This window comes from Cynocephalus volans, chromosome 9 (genome assembly GCF_027409185.1).
Source record: "Cynocephalus volans isolate mCynVol1 chromosome 9, mCynVol1.pri, whole genome shotgun sequence".
Classification (NCBI taxonomy): Eukaryota; Metazoa; Chordata; class Mammalia; order Dermoptera; family Cynocephalidae; genus Cynocephalus; species Cynocephalus volans.
The window spans coordinates 132527730-132551758 of record NC_084468.1 but is presented as its reverse complement, the minus strand read 5'-3'; the positions used below and the strand labels follow the sequence as shown (position 1 = coordinate 132551758).

The 24029-nt window shown below is 36.5% G+C and overlaps 1 protein-coding gene across 8 annotated transcripts in view; it reads right to left on the bottom strand.

Moving 5' to 3' along the window:
• DCLK2 (doublecortin like kinase 2) overlaps positions 1–23882 on the bottom strand; it is a 142990-nt gene extending 119108 nt beyond the window's left edge. For all 8 annotated transcript variants that reach the window (XR_010024475.1, XR_010024476.1, XR_010024477.1 and 5 more), the window contains exons 1-2: positions 23216–23882; positions 4929–5260 (exon numbers count right to left, since the gene is read on the bottom strand). Coding sequence is in view for 4 of the 8 variants with exons in the window: in XM_063108834.1 (XP_062964904.1) it covers positions 4929–5260; positions 23216–23636 (753 nt within the window). In the remaining 4 variants the exon portion in view is untranslated. The remainder of the gene's footprint in view (positions 1–4928; positions 5261–23215) is intronic.
• Positions 23883–24029: the final 147 nt, after the last annotated feature.

The following is a 24029-nucleotide window of genomic DNA, read 5'->3' as shown; positions in this document are numbered from 1 at the left end:
AAGATTAAATCATTCCTTACACTTCACTTCATTATTCTTATTATTATTTAAATATGAAGCAAAGGCATAACAAATTTTATCTTAACATGCTGGGGAGGGTAACGCACAGGGGAAGAGCAAGAGAGTAAGTTCCCAATATATTTCACTGCAAAGATATGTAAAATCACCTGGGATATCTTCATTTAATTCCTTGTAAAGCTATACTATTCAACCATATGCAACTTTACATAATGAAGACAAACAGACTGAAATCCAAGACAACAAAGAATAAACCATGACATTCTAACACACCTGCATCAATTAGACAACAAGTGGACAGACAGGCTATGAGGACATCTATAAGTTCTGAAAGTTTAGTGTGTAGCCTAATAAAAAAGTTAATATGCAAGCAAATAGCATTTCCTTTTGAATCATTTTACTTCCTCTACATGAGGATTTCTCAGAACTATCAACATTTTGGACCCCACAGAATATGTTATGGCTGTCCTGTGCATTACAGGATGGTTAGCAGCACCCCTGGCCTCTACCTACTAGATGCCAGTTGAATCCTCACTTCCAGTTGTGACAATCAAAAAATGATTTCAGATGTTGCCATATGTCCTTTAGGGAAAAATTGCCCCTGGTTGAGAATCACTACATTATGCTAAAGAAAACCCAAGAGTTAACATGGATAAAATCCTAAAATATGACTTTAATTGCAGTGATTTTATAAAGAGACATAATATACATGAGTTAGTTATGCTAAGCAAGTCAGATCTTGTAAACAGAGTCAATACTAGTAGAAGCATGTGATCATCTACACTGAAGGAAGAAAAGTTTCAAGGAACACTGTTTTAACAAAATAAATGTTACTGGGACACAACACACCATCGCATCTTCAATCAAGAAAACTTTCGAGCCCATAAAAAGTAACAAGGGCCCTAGAAAACTCCAGCCTGGGTGTCAGGATGGGGCTAGTGACTGATCATCATTAATTGCCTAAAAGTTCTTTAATCTCTAATGTTGTGTCGAAGATCAGATCAAACTAGAATGAAAACAACAAATCTGGGCAGAAAGTAACTAGAAAAAGAACATAAAATTTAAGGCAATCTAAAATTTTGTGCAGGAACAACTCATTACCAGATCTTAGTTCCTTCTCATCCTTTTTTCTTACCTAAGGAAAGATGTCTTTTTCTTGAGAATTTTCAGAGAGTTGATAGTTTTATATACTTGTAGGAAAAAATCATTTTCTTTTTTTTTGTTGGAGGCTGGCCAGGACAGGGATCTGAACCTGTGACCTTGGTGTTGCAAGTCTGCGCTCTAACCAACTAAACTAACCCACCATCCCGAAAAAAAATCACTTTATTTAAATTTAAAAAAAAAGAATACTGCCCATTTAAAGATTTGCATTAACATTAAACGTAAGACAATTCTTATGCTATTCCAAAGCAAGATTTAACATTCTCTTCATACTTTTAGCATATATCAACCAAAGTCAGACTTGAAGTTTTGAAGAACTGTAAGTCCACCTATAGTACAACGTGGAATCAGCAACAAGAAAACCACAACTTTGGAGGATACCTGGCACTCTGAACATGCAATATCCAAAATTGAGCCTATCAAAAATTAAATCTAATTTTTCATAGAAATATTTTATTTGAAAGTTTAAAATTCTTCTATGCACATGGAAAATGTTTAAATTCATAAGGCATAAACAGTAACAAAAATGATACCTGTAACATTTTATAGCCAGACACTAAAATTTTAAGGATTCACTCAGAATGTGTTTGAATTTCTAAAATCTGATTAAGACCAGTCTTGTTTTTTTTCTCAGTGCTTTAAGTTTTTGTTTTTGAGTAAACGATGAAGTAGTAGTAGAAATCAGAACAGTTAATATTCTATTTCTGATGGTACTTATAATCTTGTTTCTTTCTAAATTAATTTTTTAAAATTCTTCCTTTACTTTTCTTTAACACAAAATTTAAAACATACTGAACAGAGTTTGTTTCTTGCTTTTTCCATCAAACATTTTCTCACATCTTTACATATTCCCCCAAACATAATTTTCAATGCCTAGTACATACGAATTCTATGGTAATATCATTTAACTATTTTTTGCTTAAGGGATTTTAAACTGTTTCCAATCTTTTGCTTTTATGCTGGAATGAAAATTCTCATGTATAATTATGCTTGCATCTCAGGTTATTTAGGATAAATTTCCAAAGTTAATTTACTTGTTCAAATAGTAAGAACATTTGTATAGTTATACATATTAACAAATTGCTTTCCATAAAACTTATGAAATTTATACTTCCATCACCATTTGAGAATGCCAAGTCACTGCATACTCAAAAATAGACTTTCTTTTTTCAAAATCTATATTAAATATTAAAAATAATATCTCACTGCTTTAATTCACATATTTATTAGTGAGACTGAACAATTTTTAACATTTACTTAGAATTCTGCCTTTCGAATTGTCTGTTTAAACTTATCAATATTTCCCTTGTAGTTTTTGTCTTTTTCATGTTAAATTACAACTCAATACAAAAGCATATAATCCTTGTTTGACATCCAGAAATGTTAAATTTTTACGTTGTTCAACCAATCAACCTTTCCCACCATTATTTCCCCATTGTTTTTATGCTCAGAAAACCCTTTTCCATTTCAACATAACTACTGACTTTTTTTTTTTTCAGTTCTTTTGTTTCATTTTGACATCTATATTTTTAAAACATCTGGAATTTATTTTTGGTATGGAATGAGAGTGATGATTTAATATGTGGTAGCATGAGAGCCCATTAATCATTATTTCCAAGATTTTCCTGACTACTTTTCCAGAATACCTTTCAAAATCACTTTGTCATGTCCCTTCCCCACCCCCATCTCATTTAGATTCTTACTGAAATTACATTAAACTATAAATAAAAATCAGGAAGAATATATAAAAGAATGCTGAGTACTGGTGCTATCAAGCACCCTTATCTTGGGTCTGATTGTCACAGAAATACTTTCAGTATTATATTTGTTTAGCAATACATTAGTTTTTTGTTTCAAACAAGAACATTTTTGAATGTATTAGGAGAAATCACCTTCTCTTTATATTACCAGATCTTTAACTGAATATAAATTTTGTATTTTGTCAAATGCTTTTGCAACATCTTTTTGGGATTACATACGTGTGCCATTAATGCTTTATCCTATAGATCTCATGTATAAAGAGGTTTCTTAATAGTAAGTCATCCTTTAACTGCTGTCATAAGTCCTACTTATCATACTATATTATTCTGAATATGTTCATGATTTTGAGTTGCTTGTGCTTTAATCAACATTTCTGCATTTCCATTCTAGAGCTTTTTTGGAGATAATATTTTGGATAACTATTAAAATTTCAATGGTTACTATGTCAATTAGATTCTCAGTTTCTTTATTTCACTTATATTTTCCCTGTCATTCATTTGTAGATTTCTGAATATGAATCCTAATTTTTAAAATCTCATTTTCATTTACGGTTTATGTGCCTTTTTTTCTAATTTGGACATTCATTTTTCCTTTGGTTAGATAAATTAAATATTTGTCTCTATACCTCCTATCTTCTCTGTGCCCATCAAGAATCAACTATTTAATTTATCAAATCTTTTTTTCCTGTGGATCTTATTTTCACTTACTTGCAGAGAGACTCTTAAGGTGTTTTGTGTTATAATGTCCTATTAACTCAATTGTACAGTGTCCGTTTTCATTCATACTATGAACCTATTTTGGGTCAGGCTGCTATGAAGTATACATCTTCTAATCATTGATCAATTAGAAAAGTTATTCTAATCTCACCATAATCTACTGGAATCTTTAGAACATATTTTTTAAATTTTGTTAATGTTTCAGAAAACACCCTAGTAACTAGATCTGGTCTTGAAAAATTAGAAACTACTTTAACTGTGTTTTTCCAAAAGACATAGCTCCAGTGTTTTATATTATTTATTCTTAGTACTACAAGAGCCAAACTCTTCAAAATAAATTATGTTAGAGGAGAAAAACAAAATGGAATGAAGAAGCAAATTTAATATTTTAAACTATAATCCTTAATACAACATAAATATAAATAACTTTATGGAAATTGGGGGAAAATACACTTCAGAAGTCACATGTTTCTTTTTAGGAATGATAATCTGATTGTGGTGAAAGTCAATGGTTATATAACTGCTATTCATGTTTTTGCAATTTGCCCAATTTTGTTTGGTTCATTAGATTCCCTGATATATTGTTACCACAATTTTTTTGTTTGCTTTTTTTGGTTTTGGCAGCTGGCTGGTACGTGGATCTGAACCCTTGACCTTGGTGTTGTAACACTGTACTCTAACCAACTGAGCTAAGCCACTAGCCCTGTTACCACAATTTAACTTGCATTTTCCTTGACAATTGGTGTTTATTATTCAAAAATGCTGACTAATTATATCCATTGTGTCCTATGAAACTTATATGAACATTCCTACTAAAACTATTTCCTTTTGAAATGAATTTTTCATATTATACATAAGTGGTGAAGAAAACTTTTTAAAAAATGTTAAATACCATTAGTTTTGCCTCCAGCGATGCAAAAGTCCATAATGACTTTACTAATCAGCAGTTCTTGTTCTTAAATAGACAACATCCCACTTGATGTAGGATGCGCTTCCTCAACTTACACTTTTCCCTCAGAAATTGACATTCTCCATTCCAATAAACCAAAAGAAGTATATGATAGGCTTCTCTCTACATCCACTTTTGAGATATTTGGGAAAATGTTAATCGCTTTTATTTTTCACAATAAAGGCTAATACACACACATACTTCTCAGCTAGGACTACTAGAATGTCTACTGGACTACTACATTTCTATTGTTGCATATGTAACCACCATGGTATAGTGCATTTAGAAGTAAGATGAAGAGCTGGGGGCTAGAAGCATCTTACCTGCTTTCCGTCCAGGGTGCAGAGCCTCTTAACCACTCCTGAGTCTAGTTTAATGGCTTCGGTGATGTCTGTTAAGACCTGTTCAAAGGAATGAGCAGTCTTTTTATTCAGAAGGATCCGCACAGCTTTTCTAGGCTTCACTCCACTTCGAATCACAGTCACTAATTTTGGTTTGATGAAATCTTTACTTTCTTTTACTTCACTTTTCACAGAGGAGGCAGTGGCCAAGGCTCTTGTTGTCCCCTTGATGTTCACAGACCAGTTTGGATTAATATTTTTAGTGTAATCAACTTTACGAAATGGTTCATTGGATGCACACACGTAACTCTCACCTAAAAAACAAAAATTACTTTTATTAGCATGATCATCCCCACCACATAAGCATTTGGTCTGAAAAACAGATGCTGGAGACTAAGTGAACTCCTAAACTTAACAGGTTCACTGAAAGGGCATGTAGGCCCTTTTCCTGTGGCATTCTCCCACTTCCCTTTCTTTTAAATAGCATCTAGATTGGTTTTGAGAGAATAACATGGATTACAGGGTGCAAAGCACTGGACCAAGACCAAGAATGATGTCTGGGTTTTATTTTGACCAAAGGTGTCACCTTGGATAATTCATTTCTCCATACTTTGTTTCTCAATATCATCACCTGTAAAGTGAAGTAGCTGAACCAGCTGAATTCTAGCTCTAAAAGCCTAGTAACTAATTTAGTAAAAAAGAAAAAAATCTCATTCTGATAGAAATAATTATATTACAAAATAATATATTCATATAAAAATTTTTTTAAAATTTCCTCAATTATAGATTTCAGTCCTAATCAAAGAATAATCACTACACCTTCACATAACTGACTGAATTTTACTCAGTTATAGGATCATTTATTCATTCAATTAATGAAGCACAGCAAAAAATTAAGGAAGAGTTTTAGCAGATCAAAGAAATATACCTCAAGCATTTTTTTCTTAAAGAATGTAAATTTAACTAGACAACTTCTTCTATGTCTACTTAAATGGGAAAGGATATTAAGTAGTTAAAATGATATACGCATTACTCATAAAGCCTTCTGCTTAATTTTTATTAAGTACAACATAAAAGCTATACTATTTGCCAACTGGCTTATCAAATCAATTTTTACTAATTTTTTAAGTTCCAGAATTTCCAAAATTATATATAAGATACCATAACTTTTCTTTCAGGAAACTCAAAAGTCACCCAATTCTTTTAGTCTGGACTTTTTGACATACAACTTATAAAATATCTCTAAGATATCTTGTACCTTGGAAGGAATCCATTATTTTTTCACATACTCAGTATAATAGACTCATTTTTAACATAATAATCATATTATATGAGCCTTAAATGTTATAAATGCTTAAAACAAAACAAAAATAGTGACAGGGAATTCCTGAGGAAAACTTATTAACATCAATATTGTATTTAACTGTTATCACAATGTTCTTGAAATCCTGATTAATGGAGAAATTTAGAGACCCCCAAAGGTACGTGAATAATTCAGTAAGAGATAAGACATACAAGAAAGATTTTAGAAGAGTAGCAATATATTCTACCGAAAGGTATAATTAGGGCACTGCCCAAGATAACTAGGGAACCAATTGCAGGCTTTTACACTGCTTCTACACCAGTAATCTGAAATCTAGCCCAATCACTACCATTTACAGATTTTTCATTCTATAGTTTTATCTAAAACATTTTTCACAGTATGATCATCTGGGGAAATGACAATTACAAAAACAGGTATCAATTTAATAAAACAGAACTATACATCACATTGTATTAGTGGGCAAAAATAAACAATTATTATTTTAACTTTATATTTTTACCTATGATTGAAGAAAAAAGGACTCTAAGCAAGAGAAAGTAATTTCTTTTTTAAAGTCAGGGAGAATTAGCTGGGGAAAAGCCTTTTCCAATGTAAAAAGAGAAAAAACAATGGCAAAGAGAAACAATACAAGAGCAAATTTAATACATCAGATTTCTTGAATCAACCAGTCTCTGCACAGCTGACATATCAACCAGGAGAGCTGCTTTTTAAATTGGTCTGCATTTTGTTTCCTTACATGGGTTCAGAATGTCAGAATGAAAACAGGTAAAGGAAGCCCCTTAATTTGTGTGCAGTTACAGATAAATTTTAATTCCCTCCTTATCTCCCTTCTTCCCTTCATAGTAACCCTTCTATTAGAAACTTGAAGAGCAGTTCTATAATAAATCTGTAAAGTTTTGAACCAGGTTAGCAAATGCCTATAAGATAACAGCCTCACCCCTTTCCCAACACTCATGGCAGACACAAATAACAGTTCTGTAAAGTCCAGACTCTTTCCTACAATATGTACTTAGGACCTATCACACACCAGCTCTCATGCTAGGTGATGACATGATACGAAACCCACTTTGGTATCCCTGGCACCCAACATTTCAGCACACAGGTCCAGGACATGTTTGGGGGTCAAACCTGTGTTTCTGTATTCTGGGCACACAAACCCCTAAAGTACTGACATCATACCTGGATGACAACAGCTACCAAAATACACAAGCTAGCTTCCCTTTTTATGTCCCCACCCAGATCAATCTTCTGATCATAATTCTGTCATTTACACAGATTTGCCTACAAGGAGAGAATATGCTGACAAAAGAAGATGTTGGTTCCCTGGGCAGTTACTGCTTTTGATGTTAACCAATTGATAAATTATCATTCTCTGTTAGACACTAGGCACCTACAAGACTGATTGATCAGCCTCCCCCCACCCAGATTCATGCTACTGTAGGGATTCCTATTGAAGATCTGTTACTCCCCTGCAAACTTGTGGCTCTCCCCTTTCTTCCATTCTGGTAAGGAAAGCATCACTTCCTACTTTACGCAGGCAGAAACCTAGGTGTCATCCTTCACTCTTCTGGCTTCCCTACCTACTACATCCTGACATCAAGTTCTGTCCACTGTAATCTTAAGGGGGGAAAAAAGGTGGTTCTCATGGAAGTAAAGAGTACAATAATGATTACCAGAGGGTCAGGAGGGGAGGATGGGCAAGGGGGAGGAGAAATGGTGAACAGGTACAAAACTATGCTATCTACCACTAAGTGAATCATTATGCAGCATATGCATATATTGAGACAACACACTACCCCATAAATATGTACAAGTAAATGTTAAAATAAAAAAATAAAAAGAAAAAAATTATTTGGGCTAAAATCACAGAGCAGTTGAAGGGAGAGAAGGAGTTTTGATTCAAAGCTACAAACCATTTTCTTCCTCCCTCCTCCTACACCCCAGAAGCACCGAGGTGGACTCAGGGCATGACTATGAGAAGTTCACATCTCCTCTCCATGCCTCAGTCCCTGTCTGTGTAAGGAGGAAGTGGAACCAGATGATCTCTCTGAGGTCCTTTCTGTTTTAATCTCCTGTCTTCCAAAGTGAAAGTGTCAAGGGCAGGTAAATGGGGAGGAGGGCCCCCAGAGCAGCCATAGGAGGAGAACTTCAAAAATACTGCTGTCCACTCTACTAAATATTTCTAAAAATTTCCCTCCTCTCCGCCCTTACCAACACCCACATCCCACCTGGATCAATGTAAGAATCTTCTGTTTTCTGCTCAATCCCCAGAAACATAATGAGTTTTCCAAATGGTAGTACATTTCATGCTACTGACATGGCTAAAGTACATCCTAAAGTAATGAGTCTTAATATACTGATAGAGTACTATATTATGAGAGGTGTTTTTTTTTTTTTTAAACTTTTGCCAATACTTGGTAAAATCGTACCTGCTAAAATTAGGAAAGGCTAAGATCTCATTAAAAAATTAGTTAAACTAGGACATAAATGTGTATCATATGTATGTATTTTTTCATATATAAATATATGAAAAATAAACCAGTCCCTGAGGTCCAGAACTGATCCAACTTTCATAGCCAGACCTCAATATTATTACAAGCTGATGTGGCAGAATCAGGCCATTTTATTCTCCTGTGGGGCATAATCGCACAGATTATCTATACCAAAGGAAGTCACTCTGAGACTTTGTTATGATAAAGTGACACAAAAACAAGGTCACTATGCACCCACAATACCAAACATCCCCCTCTTGCAGTAAATGAGTGACTGCCACTTCTTTACCAATTATAGCTTTTCCCCCCATCTAGTCTGCCATTTCTGTAAGACTTATAGAGATATCCAGTCATAGAATTGCCCTGCCTTCTGACAGCACCCAATACAGAAAGTTCCTGCTTCCTTAGATCCTCCCCAAAATTACCCAAAGCCCAAATCCTATAAAAGGTTCTAACACCCTCTTATTGGGATGGCCCATGGTATCCTATAATGTATGTTCTTACTCACTACAATGAATAATAAACCCAACTTGTTCAACTAAAGGTATGTTCTTGGTGGTCTCTGGCTGAAGAGAATGAAATACATATGTACATATTCATTCTCCCTCCACCCCCCCTTCCAGCTCTTTGACTGGGGGGAGACCATTTTGCAAATTCTGATCATGTGAATACTACATACAAAGAGAGTTTTGTTCTCTGGACAGAAAGAGGATGAACAGAAAAGCAAGGTGGTTATTTAACTTAACTATTTTCAAGGATGGTATGGAAAAGAAAGTCTCCAATTTCCTTTAAGACTTTCCAGTGGCATGGCTATGGCTTCTTACCACTGACATCTGTTCAAAGATACACTGAATTAATTCATATTTAGCAGGTTGACAAACTGTCTACAATTACGTAATACAACATGGGTATGTGCTTAGGGGGCCATTAACTTTCACCCTCATTCAACCAAATGAACTGCCTCCTATTTGAGAGGAAAGAGGCCATTAAAAGCTAAGAACTGTCTAATTTCTTGCTCTCCAAAAACGTTCATCTCTACAAATTTACCACCATTTGTGCCAATTTTTTCCACCTCCTCTCTGTTCTCAGTGATAGAGATGCTCCCCTCCTATTCAACGTCCCTCTACCAGAATTTGGGTCCTTCCCTCCCTCATGATGAGGCTTCTGGGCCATTCTTCTTCTCTCCTCCATGTAACTACACAGCTCCCTCTACAGGATTATAAGTGCTTCCCACCTTAAACACACAAACCCTCTCCCTTCACTCTTCGTCCCACTCTGCCTCATATACCTTTAGCTTCCATTCACTGCCAGTCCTCATGCGCTATTTCCACGTTGTCACCCACTATTTGCTCTTAAGCCATGGCAGCACTGCTTCTACCTCCTGTATTCTACTGGCTGAGGCATTGCTTGCCCTGATCCCCAAGCTCTTCCTTCCTAACTGCCAAATGCAAAGCACATCTTTCTGTCTAACTTCACCTGGTGTCTTCTGAGGGGCTAGAACACCAGTCATAATTCTTTTCCTGCAAAACCCTTTTCCCCTTAGCTTCCACGATCGAATTTCTTTTGGTTTACCTCTTGCTTCTCTGGTTGCTCCTTCTCAGTCTGCTTTTCAGGATCCTCTTTCCCCACTTATCCAGACATCCTCATCCTCCTTAGACTTTCTCTGGGCAGTTGTATTCACACCCATGGCTTCAATCACCAGCTACACCCTGAGGACTCAAACAGTGAGGAATGTCCAGCCTAGAACTTTCCCTTGAGTTCAAATCACTTACAGAACATTTCTGATTTATGAGTATCTCATATGCTACATGTCCAAAACTAGCTTAACTCTCCATTATTGCCACTCTGATCTCAAACTCTCCTCTTCCTAAATTGGCCAATATATTAAATGAAATTACTACCTTTACAGTAACCTAAGCAAAAACCAAGACTCCTGCTTCTTTGCCCCCTTTCCTCACATTCAATAGTATTGGCAAAACTGCTGACTTTGGTCTTAACACCTCTGGAAACCAGCTCCTTCTACTCTGCCTTCTCTCATTTCTCCCTGAATTAGAGTAAACTCCCTAATATCTGGGCCTTATCCATACCTCATCCTCCACATAGCTGTCACAGAAAGTGTTTTAAAATGTAGATCTGATGTCTTTTACCTCTCTGTACCCTTAGAATAAAAGGCAAACTCTTCAATGCATCCCACTTCCAGCCTCATCTCCCACCACTTCCCCACAGGTTCCTAGTGTTATACAAGCATATTTGCAATTTCCTTGCAAACTCTTTCCTCTTATTTTCATTCCTTCTGATATGCCTTAAATAATCTTCCTCCCCCTCTTCCCTTGCTTTTCTACTGACCCATCAAAATTAGTTGTCTCTGGTCAAAAAGGTAAAGCAATAGGAACTATTATACACTAAAAGGGTTTTTAATTGGCTCAATCATTTAAGAAAAATAGGTTGGCATTATCTAGTATTAAGTTAACAACATACACATCCTATGACCTAGGAATCCACTGCAGAAAAACATATTAGAGAAACTCATGCACACAGGCACAATATATATACACACATATGCTCATAGGAGCATTGCTCAATAACTAAAGATGAGTTTCAATCCATATGTCTAACAGGAGAATGGAAACATAGATTGTGGTGTGGTTATATAATGGAGCACTACACAGTAATGATAATGAACAAAGGAGAACTACATGCAACAAGTTGCATGAATTTTATAAACAATGGTGAGCAAAAGATGACAAAAGAATACATGCAGTAGGATCTAATTTCTATAGCATTCAAAACAGAAAAAGTTATATTGATTTGAGATGCCTTCACAGGTAGTAAAAATATAAAGAAAAGCAAGAGTCAGGCCACTGTTCTTGAGGGAGGGAAGAGCTGTAACTGGGAAGGGACACAGGGAGAGCTTCTCAGATGCTAGCAATACTCTTATTTCTTGAAATGGCCAGTGTTCACTTCTTAATAATTCACTGGGCGGTGCATGTGTGCTTTATGGAACTTTATGTATATTTAATAATTTAAAAATAAAAATTTTTAAATTGTGTCACTCTTGGGTGCTCTTTTTGTACCCTAAGCTTACAATGTATTAATTTCTCATAATGTATTCCTTATCTGTCTCTTCCAGTGGTTCTTAATAGAAAATTTCTTTTAAAAATCAGATGATTTTGCTGCATAAGTATAGATGCCCAAGCCTCACCCCAGTTCAACTGAAACAGAATCACTTCAACTGAAACAGTCACTGGAAGGTGGGACCTGAACACATGGGTAAGGCTTTTTAATTTCACAAATGACTCTGAAAACAGTACCTGGTTACAAACCACTGCCTAGACTGGAAGCTTCTTCAAAAAACTGACTATACTTTGTTCACATCACCAGCATCTAGCATAGTACCTGGTATACAACAGGTACTCAAAACACGTTTGTTAAAGATAGGAAGAAAATGCATATTTCCAAAAAAAAACCTTAAACATTTGCTTGTTTGGATGTGCATTTCTTCCAGGTAAAATGTGTGCACAGTGTAGCTGTTTACATAAAACAACCCTGGGAAGGTAGGAGATGAGGGATACCTAATACTTATCAATTTTTTCTTCACTTCAGATCATTAAAACATCAAGAGTTTAGGTCATTTTGCAGTCCAATAAATGTAACATGCCTTTTAATCAATGGAATATGTGTGTGAATACTCATATTTACATATATGTTTCTAACAGCTAAATCATAATAATCCCTCCACATTTAAAATCTCAATTTACTGTCAGATATCAACCCATTGTCAGATATATAGCCTGCAAATATTTTCTCCCATTCTGTAGGTTGCCTTTTCATTCTGTTGTTTCTTTTGCTGTGTAGCTTTTCAGTTTGATGTAACCCAACTTGTCTATTTTTGCTTTTGTTGCTTGTGTTTTTGGTTTCTTATCCAAGACCAGTGTCATGAAATTTTTCCGTGTTTTCTTCTAGGAGTTTATACTTTCAGCTCTTACACTTAAATTTTTAATCCATTTTGTGTTGATTTTTGTGTTGATTTTTGTGTATGGTGTAAGATAAGGGTCCAAATTTCATTCTTTTGCATGCAAAAATCCAGTTTTCTCAGTACCATTTGTAGAAGAACCTGTCCTTTTCCTACTGTGCATTCTTGGCACCCCTGTCAAAGATTAGTTGACCAAATGTGTGTGGCTGTCTATTCTGTTCCATTTCTCTGTTTTTATGCCAGTATCATGCTGTTTTAATTACTGTATCTTTGTAACATATTTTGAAGTCAGGAACTGTGACACCTCCACCTTTGTTCTTTTCTCAAGATTGATTTGGCTATTTGGGATCTTTTGTGTTTCCTTATGAATTTTAAGATTTTTTTTTCTATTTCTGTTAAAAAATGCCACCAGGATTTTGATAGGGATTGCACTGATTCTGTAAATCACTTTGGGTGATATGAAAATTTTAACAACATTAAGTCTTCCAATTCATGAACATGAGTTGTCTTTTCTACTGCTCGTGTCTTTAATTTCTTTTGTCAATGTTTTGTAGATTTCAGTGTATAAGTCTTTCACCTCCTTGGTTAAGTTTATTCCTAAGTATTATATTCTTTTTCATGCTGTTGTACATGGAATTGTTTTCTTAATTTCCTTTTAAATAGTTTGTTGTTAGTGTATGGAAACAACTGATTTTTGTGGATTTTTACTTTTTTTGTTTACTGAAACATAATTGATTATACATGTCCACAAATGATTTTTGTATATTGATTTTGTATCCTGTAGCTTTTACAGAATTTATTAGTTTTAACAATTTCTTTTGTGGAGTCTTTAGGGTTTTCTACATATAAGTTCATATCATTTGCAAACAGATTATTTTGCTTCTTCCTTTTGGATCTGGATACCTTTTATTTCTTATTCTTACCTAATTGATCTTGCTAGAATTCTAGTACTATATTGAATTGAAATGGCAAGAGTGAGTACCCTTACCTTGTTCCTGATTTAAGAGAAAAAACTTTCAGTTTTTCACCATGGAGTACGATGTTGGCTGTGGGATTTTCATATATGGTCTTTATTATGTAAAGGTAAATTCCTTCTATACCTAGTTTGAGAGTTTTTAATCATGAAAAGGTATTGAATTTTGTCAAATGTTTTTTCTGTATTCTGCATCTTGAAAAGATGTGATTTTTATCCTTCAATATAAAAATATATAAGCATATATATTTAAAATATATAATAGTTTTGAAAAAACAAACCAATTAAAAAATGGGCAAAGGATTTAAATAGACATTTCTCCAAAGAAGACATACAAATGGTCAACAGGTATATGAAAAAGATGTTCAGCATCACTAATCATCATGCAAATACAAACCAAAACCACAATGAGATCACTTCATTCCTGTTAGGATGAGTATTATCAAAAAAAAGGGGGGGGGGTAAGTATTGGAGAGGATACAGAGAAACTGGAACCCTAGTACAACACTGGTGGGAATGTAAAATAGTACACCTGCTACAGAAAACAGAGTAGAGGTTCCTCAAAATATTAAAATTGAACTACCATATGATCCAGCAATTCTACTTCTATGTATATATCTAAAAGAATTCATATCACTATCTTGAAGAGATATATGCACTCCTATGTTCATTGCAGCATTATTCACAATAGCTAAGATATGGAAAACCTAGATGTCCAGCAATGAATGAACAAACAAAATGTGGTATTATACATTCATTGGGATATTATTCAGCCTTAGAAAACAAAGGAAATCTTGCCATATGCAACAACATGGATGAACCTGGAGGACATTATGCTAAATGAAATAAGCCAGTCACAGAAGGACAATAATGCATGATTCCACTTATATGAGGTATCTAAAATAGTCAAATCATAGAAAGAGTAGAATGGAGGTTTCCAGGGGTGGAAGGGAAGGGGAAATGGGGAGCTACTGTTGAATGGATATGAAGTTTCAGTTATGAAGATGAGTAAGTTCTAGAGATCTGCTATACAACCTCGTGCCTATGGCTCCAATACTATATTTGTGCTTTTAAAAATGTGTTAAAAAGGTAGATCTCATGTTAAGTATTCTTAGCACAATAAAAAAGTTACTGTTAGAAACAACAAATAAAAACAATCTTATATCACTGGAAAATTTTAAAACAGCAGTTTAGCCTATTTTTCTGTCAGTTACTAAAGTCATCTACCTCTGTTAAAGTATTTACATTAACTACTTAACATCACTAACTAGTTCGTAATTACAAATTATCTTGACATTTGTGGCAGAAATTCACTTGTACAAAATATGGACATTGAGACTATACCTAACTCTCGGAGTGGAAGCAAGCACTAAACTTCAACAATTAAAAGGAAAACTTCTTTACAAGTCTAAAGAGTAATGACTCTTCAAGCATAGAGCAAAGGGGACATATGCACACACACAAATACGGTACTGTAAAAGAGGGACGACAAAGAGGAAAGGAAAGAAAAGGAAATATGAGCAGACACCGTAGGTCTAGTATCAGCAAAATCTTAGGAACCTAATTTTTTTTTTTCTATTTTCCAAAACTAAGAGAAAAATTAATTCCAAGAGAATGTAACCAAGGTAAATATATTTGGGTACATTTGCATCTACAATATGATTTGATGTCCTTCATCAAGTACAGCATTTGTGAGATGCTGAGACGATTATAATCCAATGTGCATATCTCCACCTGAAGCATATTACAGACAAGTTCCCACACCCAACTGGTTAAGAAAAATACAGGGTGAGGAAAAGTAAGACTGATTTATTTTTCTGTTGTGGCAAACAACTTAATTGTGTTTCCTAGCCAAACTGCACAGAATCTAAACTTATGGGAGTTAGTAGAGTAACAAACAATGTGCTGCTCTACCCTAGATGTTCTTCCCACTGTATATTCATTTACTGTTTCTCTGGAGCATCATTGTCATATTCACAAAATGAACATAACAGCTCTTCTTGGAAAGCAGGGCTGGGGACACAAAATAAGACCAACACTCTTTCAACACATCTGAAGGCAAGTGCCTAATTCAAATCATCTCCTAAAGTCACATTCAGCTGTATGGTCTATGATACCTTCCACTGAAAAAGGGGGTACAAGAGTTACTTTGAATATCTGAATATTTATGAAGAAAGAGGTATATCCACAAGTCCATGTTTAAGCATTGAAATTTAGGAGAAGTTTAACTTAAGACCAAAGAAATTAGCTAAAATTAAAAACAAAAATCCTACCTCCTGACCAATATAGCTCACCCACTGAGAAAGAATTTGTATCTAATCTCCTGGTAGGATGAAACCTACAGATAACATTCATGATCTCTTTTTTTTGGCTGCTCATACCTGGGCCAATCATATTTCACAACCCATAAGAGCTCACTATGGGAATTTTATTTTTATTTTGATGATAAAACAATGTTTATATCATTCTTTTCTGGAATATTTGAATGACTACTTCTAAATTAAGCAAGTATAGTCATGCCACTCAGTGTCCACAGCCTCAACTCTTCTGGCATCAAATTGTATAACTTTGTCAGGAGTTAATGAGGAAAAAGAGAAGTATATGTAAAAGAAATGGTCACAGCAAGTTAAAGCCAGAGTACATAATTTTACTCTGCAGGAATAAAGGTTCATTAGCAGTGCAACACTGACTCATCATATGGCATTCTGAAATACAGTATACTGAATTCAGCATTCATTACCATGGTTACACTAGGAACACCAATTTAGTTTGAGCAAATAGTATCTGCGGCTTTATGTTGCTATCTTACATTTTTATTGGTTATGCAGTTTTGTTAGCATTGACATTGTCAATCTGCATGCGCTGCATTGGTATGTAAGATCTACATGCATAAGCACACTTACTTTATTTATTTATTATGAATATTCATGAGATACAAAGCTGATTGTCCCCCCTCCTGTCCATGATGTGAGGGCCAGATTCATACTGAGGGCAAATCCATTACCAGAAATTACTTTTGTACCTTTTGTCTCCTCCCAATTATCCCCCAACCTCCCTCCCCTTTCCCCTCTCCCCCAACTCTAATTTCTAGCCTTAGGAATGTTCCCTCCCTCTGTTGGATCACAGCACTACTGTGGTCTTTCTTTCCTGCCTTCCTTTCTCTCTTAGCTTCCACATATGAATGAGAACATGCCTTATTTATCCCTCTGTGCTTTGCCTGTTTCACTCAACATAAGTTTCTCCAGGTTCATCTATGTTGTTGCAAATGGGAGTATTTCATTCTTTTTTATGGCAGAGAAGTATACCATAGTGTATATATACCACAGTTTCCTTATCCAATCATCTATTGATGGACATTTAGGTTGGTTTCATATCTTGGCTATTGTAAACAGAGCTGCGATGAACATGGGAGTGCAGGTATCCCTTCAACATGATGATTTCCATTCCTCTGGATATATACCCAGAAGAGGGATTGCTGGATCATAGGGAAGATCTATCTGTATTTGTTTGAGAAGCCTCCACACTGTTTTCCATAGTGGTTGTACTAATTTACAGTTCCGCCAACACTGCAGTAGTGTTCCCTTCTCTCCACACCCTTGCCAGCATTTGTTATTCACCGTCTTTTTGATTACAGCCAGTCTAACTGGAGTGAGGTGGTATCTCAATGTGGTTTTAATTTGCATTTCCCTGATGACTAGTGATGTTGAGCATTTTTTCATGTATCTGTTGGCCATTTGTATGACTTCCTTTGAAAAATGTCTATTCAGCTCCTTTGCCCATTTTTTAATTGGGTCATTAATTTTTTTAGTGTATAATTGCTTGAGTTCTATGTATATTCTGGGTATTAGTCCCTTGTCAGATGCATAGTTGACAAAAATTTTCTCCCACTCTGTAGGTTGTCTTTTCACTCTGTTGATTGCTTCTTTTGCTGTGCAGAAACTTTTTAGTTTGATGTAGTCCCATTTGTTTATTTTTTCTTTTGCTGCTTGTGCTTTTGGCCTCATGCTCATAAAGCCTGTGCCCAGACCTAACTGCTGAAGTGTTTCACCTATATTTTCCCTTAGTAATTTTACAGTTTCGGGTCTTATACCTAGGTTTTTAATCCATTTTGAGTTGATTTTAGTGTATGGTGAGAGATGCATATCTAGTTTCATTCTTCTGCATATGGATATCCAGTTTTCCCAGCACCACTTGTTGAGGAGGCAATCTTTTCCCCAATGTAGATTTTTGTTGCCTTTGTCTAATATCAGATGGCTATAAGCCTGAGAAGTGATTTCTGGGTTCTCAGTTCTACTCCACTGGTCTGAATGTCTATTTTTATACCAGTACCATGCTGTTTTGGTTATAACAGCTTTGTAGTATAATTTGAAGCCAGGTAGTATTATGACTCTGGCTTTATTTTTTTTTTTTGCTCAAGATTGCTTTGGCTATTTGGTGTCTTTTGTTCTTCCATATGAAAGGTAAGATTGTTTTTTCCATTTCTGTGAAGAATGTCACTGGTATTTGATGGGGATTGCATCGAATCTGTAGATCACTTTGGGTAGTACAGACATTTTCACAATGTTAATTCTTCCAATCCAAGAGCATGGAATATCTTTCCATCTTTTTGAAGCACATCTACTTTTATATTCATAAATGTTTAAGTGACAATGTAATTAAAGTAATTAAGGTGATACTGAGCTTCTGCAATTTGGATTTTGGATTTTTATATTTTTCATTTTTCAGGGGCCCAAACATTGCTAAAATTTGAGAAACACTACAATCTTAAGGTATTGAGAGAGAGAGAGACCTTCAATTGAAATGGGACCACACCTAATAATATTTGTAAATAAACTAGGGTGTAATGCATATAGGGTCAGTCCTTCAATTGGCTCATCATCTAAACTTCCCTCAGAATTTCCCCAACTCCTGGAGACCTTTGCTTAACACTTTCCTCCCTCATCCTTTAACCTCTTAATCCTTCCTTCTTCTATGTTTAGTCTTGCTATGAGTCTAAAAGAAAAACTTAGCACCTAATTTTAAGCAAGTGATTGGGAACGATGCAAGTGAGGATGGATTTAGAAACCAGATGTTTGTCTTGATCACATGGAAGTAGAGAGCAGAATGATGGTTAGATTCCGGGATGAAGAGGGCAAGAAAATGAGAGGTTAACAGATACAAAATGACAGCTAGATAGGAGAAATAAGACCTTACGTTCTACAGCACCGTAGGGTGACTATAATTAATACATTATATACTTTCAATTAGCTATAACAGATTTTTGAATGTACCCATTACAAAGAAAGGATAAATGTTTGAGGCAATGGAAGGGAAAAAAAAAAGTAACTGTCAGGGTTTCAGGGGAGGAGGGAAGGAAGAAGGCATGAATAGGTGAACAAGGAGGATTTTTAGTGAATAGTGAAACTATTCTGTATGATACTGTAAATGGTGAATACATGACATTATGCATCTGGTAAAATCCATAGAACTGTACAACACAAAGAGGAAACTCTAATGTAAACTCTAGTTAATAATAATGAATCAATATTGGCTCACAGATGTAACTAATATACCACACTAATGTAAAATGTTAATAACATGGGAAACTGTGTGTGTTGGGGGGTAAATGAACTGTCCCTACTTTTTGCTCAACTTTTCTGTAAACCTGAAACAGATACAAAGCCTACACTAACAAAAAGATATTTAACCAAGGTATTTTTAAATTAGCTTAATATCACATGTGAAAAGTTGATTAGAAAGTCTGAGAAGATAAAAGTAGGTTGTAAAAGTTCTGAATGTCAAAGATTTTTACTCTATATTTTTTTCTACTGAGGTAGAACTTATACAGTAAAGTGCACAGATCTTAAAAAAAGAAAAAGAAACCAGATGTTTGTCAAAAAAGAGGTGATGATGTTTAGGGAATGGGCAGGAAGGGAAAATAGTAGAGGAAAGCATAATCACTGTCTCAACACATCTAAAGACGTAGGAGAGGAGCCTTTTGTAGCTCCAAATGGTGCCTCTTGAATTAAAGGGAAGAAATTACAAGGACACAAATTTCGTTGTAAGATGCTGAAGACCACTACCATTCATCAAGCAGCCACTTCATGCTAGGACTCTGCTAAGGTTTTACGTACACTATAAGATTCCTGTGGAACCTTCCAGAGATTGGCCTTGATCACTAAACTAATAAGAGATGAGTTTACATTGGACTATGACTCAAGTTCTTTCTCCACACAAGCTCGATGAACATCAGCATAACCAGTAGCAAGCTTCTATAACTCCTTTTTTCTTTTTTTTTGATTCTTTAGCAAGTGAGGCAAAATACTCTTAATAGACCAAGATGATGAGCAAGGGTATTGGGAAAGAGAACATCATTCACTGCCTTTGAGAAAAAATTACAATGTTATTATTTAAAGATTAACAAACTAAAGTGAAGGAAGTGAGGGAAGAGAAATCAATGAAAATATTTTAAAATGTTTACTGTGATATATTTTGATTAGAAAGTAATTATAATTTAACACATAAAACAAAGGGTAACATAGTAGGTCATAACTGTAGCTTATTTTAGTCACTTTGAGATGTTAGTAAATGTTATAGTGTAATCAAAAATACTTAATAAATTGATCTCACTAAACCAGTATTTTGCCATTCCTCCAGTTTACAAAGGTAATAGTTTTTGACAAATTACAATATAACTAGTATTCTGCTTTAAGCTGTAGAAAACATGGCAAACAGGACAAAATACTCTGGATTAGGACAAAAATTATAGTATGTCCTAAGGAATGAAGAATAATCACCTAAATTCTAGCCTTAAAATATTTCTGACACATAGATTGAAAAGTTAACAAATTGTGTTAAAAAAATATGTAAAAAAAATTGCTAAAAACAATGCTTGATATAGGAGTAAATGCTAAAGATGAATAAAACTAAGCCTGAGCTATGGCAGAGAACTGAAGAAAAAAAAATCTGGGCCATGCAAATTTCTTTTGTCATCTGAGTTCAATGGGATTGTGGCTCTGAATGAGTGTTTATGCCCTGCTATCTTTAGTCATCACTTTCTACTCTTCACTAAAGACATGTTAGAAAAAAACATTGTGTAAATTACCAATTTCAAGGGATGGAAGGGGCAAAGGAAAAAATAATCATAATGGTGTAAAATACTGCCTAAGAGAATCCTTATTAAAAATGATCAACAAGATAAAATAAAAAGTCAATTTTGACAACTTTGGCAATACTATGAGCCGGTTTTTACCAATGCAAATAACTTCACAGATAGCTGGTTAGTTCTTCTACACAATATAAATAAACCTACATAATAAAATCTACACAATTTTAACTAAAAGTTGAAACTATTTACATTCTAGAATAACTGATATTAAATACTGAGGGTTATTTCTTTGAAGAAATGCATCACTACAGGGTATTCCACTAATTTTGTGGGAAATTAAAAAATTAGACAAAGATCCACTATCAGAAAATTCTGACAAAAAAGTGCTCAAGTTTTCTTCTTCTGCAGTAATTTTATATTAAAAATTGCTTGAAACAAGTGGGCAAGGTTATAGAAACATCTGTTGTACAAATATTTGATAAATATATAATATTGAGATATAATTTGGATTTTACAGATAGTTACTGTTTTTCCCAAATCTCCATCCTCCAAACATCAGTGAATGAATGATTCGAAGGAAATTTGTCAACCATCAATTCATACTTGAAACTATAGTTTGAGAATAGACCCAGTGGGCCATGCATCTTCTGGGCAGTGACAGACTCAAAACAATTAATGTGTGCTCTCATTAATTAATGTACATAATTGTTATCTTGATCATCTTTCCTATGATGATATTCATCTTTGAATTACATTAATTTTACGTGGCGAATAAACTGTCAACATTACTTCAGAGAAGGATATTAAAACTGTTAACCCTTCACAGACCACATGAGGAGCAGTATCTCAAGGGCAGCAGAAAACGGGTTACTCAGTTTTGAAATATCTACACAAATGTTGCTTTAAAGTATTTAACATGATTAAGAAAAGCAATTAGGCCTTTTAACACCGTATCTTCATTTTATTTATACTCCTCCAGATGCCTTTAAAACCAAAACACACAACTGAACAAGAGAATGTGAGAAACCACAAACATTACACACATGTAAAGTAAAGAGAATTTAATTTTGGCTGGGTTGTCATCCAGCCAGGGCAGGGAAACTCAATAGAGAAACTCAACTGCTTTCAGGACTCCTCAGTGTGATATATTAACTTACTAGAGATGAACCCCAGTAGATATAACAGCATCTGTGCTTGTTGCAGGCCTGTGTGACAAGGCACATAGCTTAAGTTTCCTCATCTGTAAAATGGAGATAATGCTTTGAAAACATAATATAAAAGCATGTTGAGAAAATATAAGAAAATATGTTCAGTTTCTTCCCCCAGCAAGCCAATATTGCTGACTACATGGAATGTGTGTATGCTTTAAGAAAAGGCATGGGTGCTAACTATGTAAACATGCAGTCAGCATATTCTTGGGTTCTGTCTGGTCTTTCTGGGTGCTGATTAGAACTGGAAACAGGTTCTTAACTACTAGAAATACTGTTTTTCTTCCTATAAGAAAATACTGCAAGAATTCAAGAATGACCAAACATACTCAGTCCCTCTGAGTAATGCACGGTTAACAAGCCAAGACTACTAATATATAATAGGTCCCAACTGCTGATTCCAATGGCCTCTATCATTCTAACTAGCTAATCTCAGTAGAGAGGAAGCAAGATTCACCTCATTTCCACCCAAATATGGAAAAACCCTTCACCCAGTGGTTCTCAATCTTGGCTGCACATTAGAATCACCTGGGGACCTTTTGAAACTCTAGATGTCCAAGCCACCCCCAACCCAATTACATCAGGTAAGCTAAGGGTGGGGGCCAGGTATTCTTAAATATATTTTTTAAAGTCCCCAGTGTGATCCAAGACGGAGCTAAGGTTGAGATCTGCTGGCTAGGATCACCCTTTGACCTCAAGTAACAGTTCTGCTGAAAGCCAAACCAGGAAAGCAATCCTAAAGCATTTCACAACCGTAGCTTCTGAGCAGAACGGGTACAACAGGATCCCAAACCTTGGAACGCCACAAGTGCCTACACTAGGGTCTACTCAGAGGGCTGAAGAGACAGAGCTCATTAACTACGGGACTTCCCAGTTTTTTCACGGGAGAGCCACTTTTTCAAATAGTTTGCATTTCAACATAAATAAGTTCACCAATCTCAAGAGATGCCACCAACGCCTAAATCTGCTTCTGACCATTAGAATTCCCCCCTCCCGTTTTGAAAAAGGTAAATCTTTCGAGACGGAAAGTCAGTAAGTACGGCAGGCGCCCCCACCACAGAACCTACGCAAAAGCATGCAACGCCCGTGGCTGCCTAGAAAGCACTCGGCAGGCGCCCCCTGCGCGGGGGAGTCGGGTGCGCGCGGGCCCGCCGCCACTGCACCTGCCGGCGCGCTCGGCCGCACCTGCCGCGCGGTGCCCGCCCCTCCTACCTTCCAGCAGCTCGTCCAGGCTGGTGATCTTCCGGCTGCCGTCGATGGTGTAGATGGTGCGGACTCCCTGAGGCAGGTTCACGTTGTCGGATAGGGAGCGGGTGAGCTCCATGAGGAGCGCATCGAAGGACCGGAAGCGGTCGCTGGAGATGGCAAACACCAGGCCTTTGAAGTAGCGGTCCCCATTCCGATAGAAGCGCGCCTTCTTGGCCTTCTTCTCCGAGCTGAGGGCCTGCAGGGTTCGCGTGCGGTAGAAGCTGCAGTGGGCACTGTGCGCCGGGCTGGGAATAAGCCCATTCCCCTTGGGGCCCGAGCTGCTGCTGCCCCCGGAGGAGCTGGGCGCCCCTCTCCGCGACCCCGGCCGCGGCCTTTTGTCCCGCTCCTCAAAGTGCTCCAGTTCAATACTCCTGGTGCTGGCCATAGCGGCTGCTCCGCGGGCTCCCCACAAAAAAAAAAAACCTTCCAAGGAGCCTTGCGTTAGGGTGAGGACCAGCGCAGGAAGCTCTGACTATGATGGGCCTTAAAGCGCCGGGACACCTGGCTCCGGCATCCCTCCCTCTTCTCGCAGGTGGGGCCCCTCAGCGGCGGAAGCGCCGGCCCGCCCGCGCCCCCAGCTAAAAGTGGCCGCCACGCCGAGCTGCCCAGCTCATTGTCCAGCTCTGCTCGTTCCGTCCCACCCGCCGCCCGCTGAGGAGCCCCACGCCCCCCCAAGCACCTCCTCCACCCAGCCACGCCTCACAGGCCCCGCTCGGGAGCCGGCCAGGCGCCGCAAAGTTGGGCCGCCCGAGGCTCGCGCTGGGCCCGCGGGCGCACA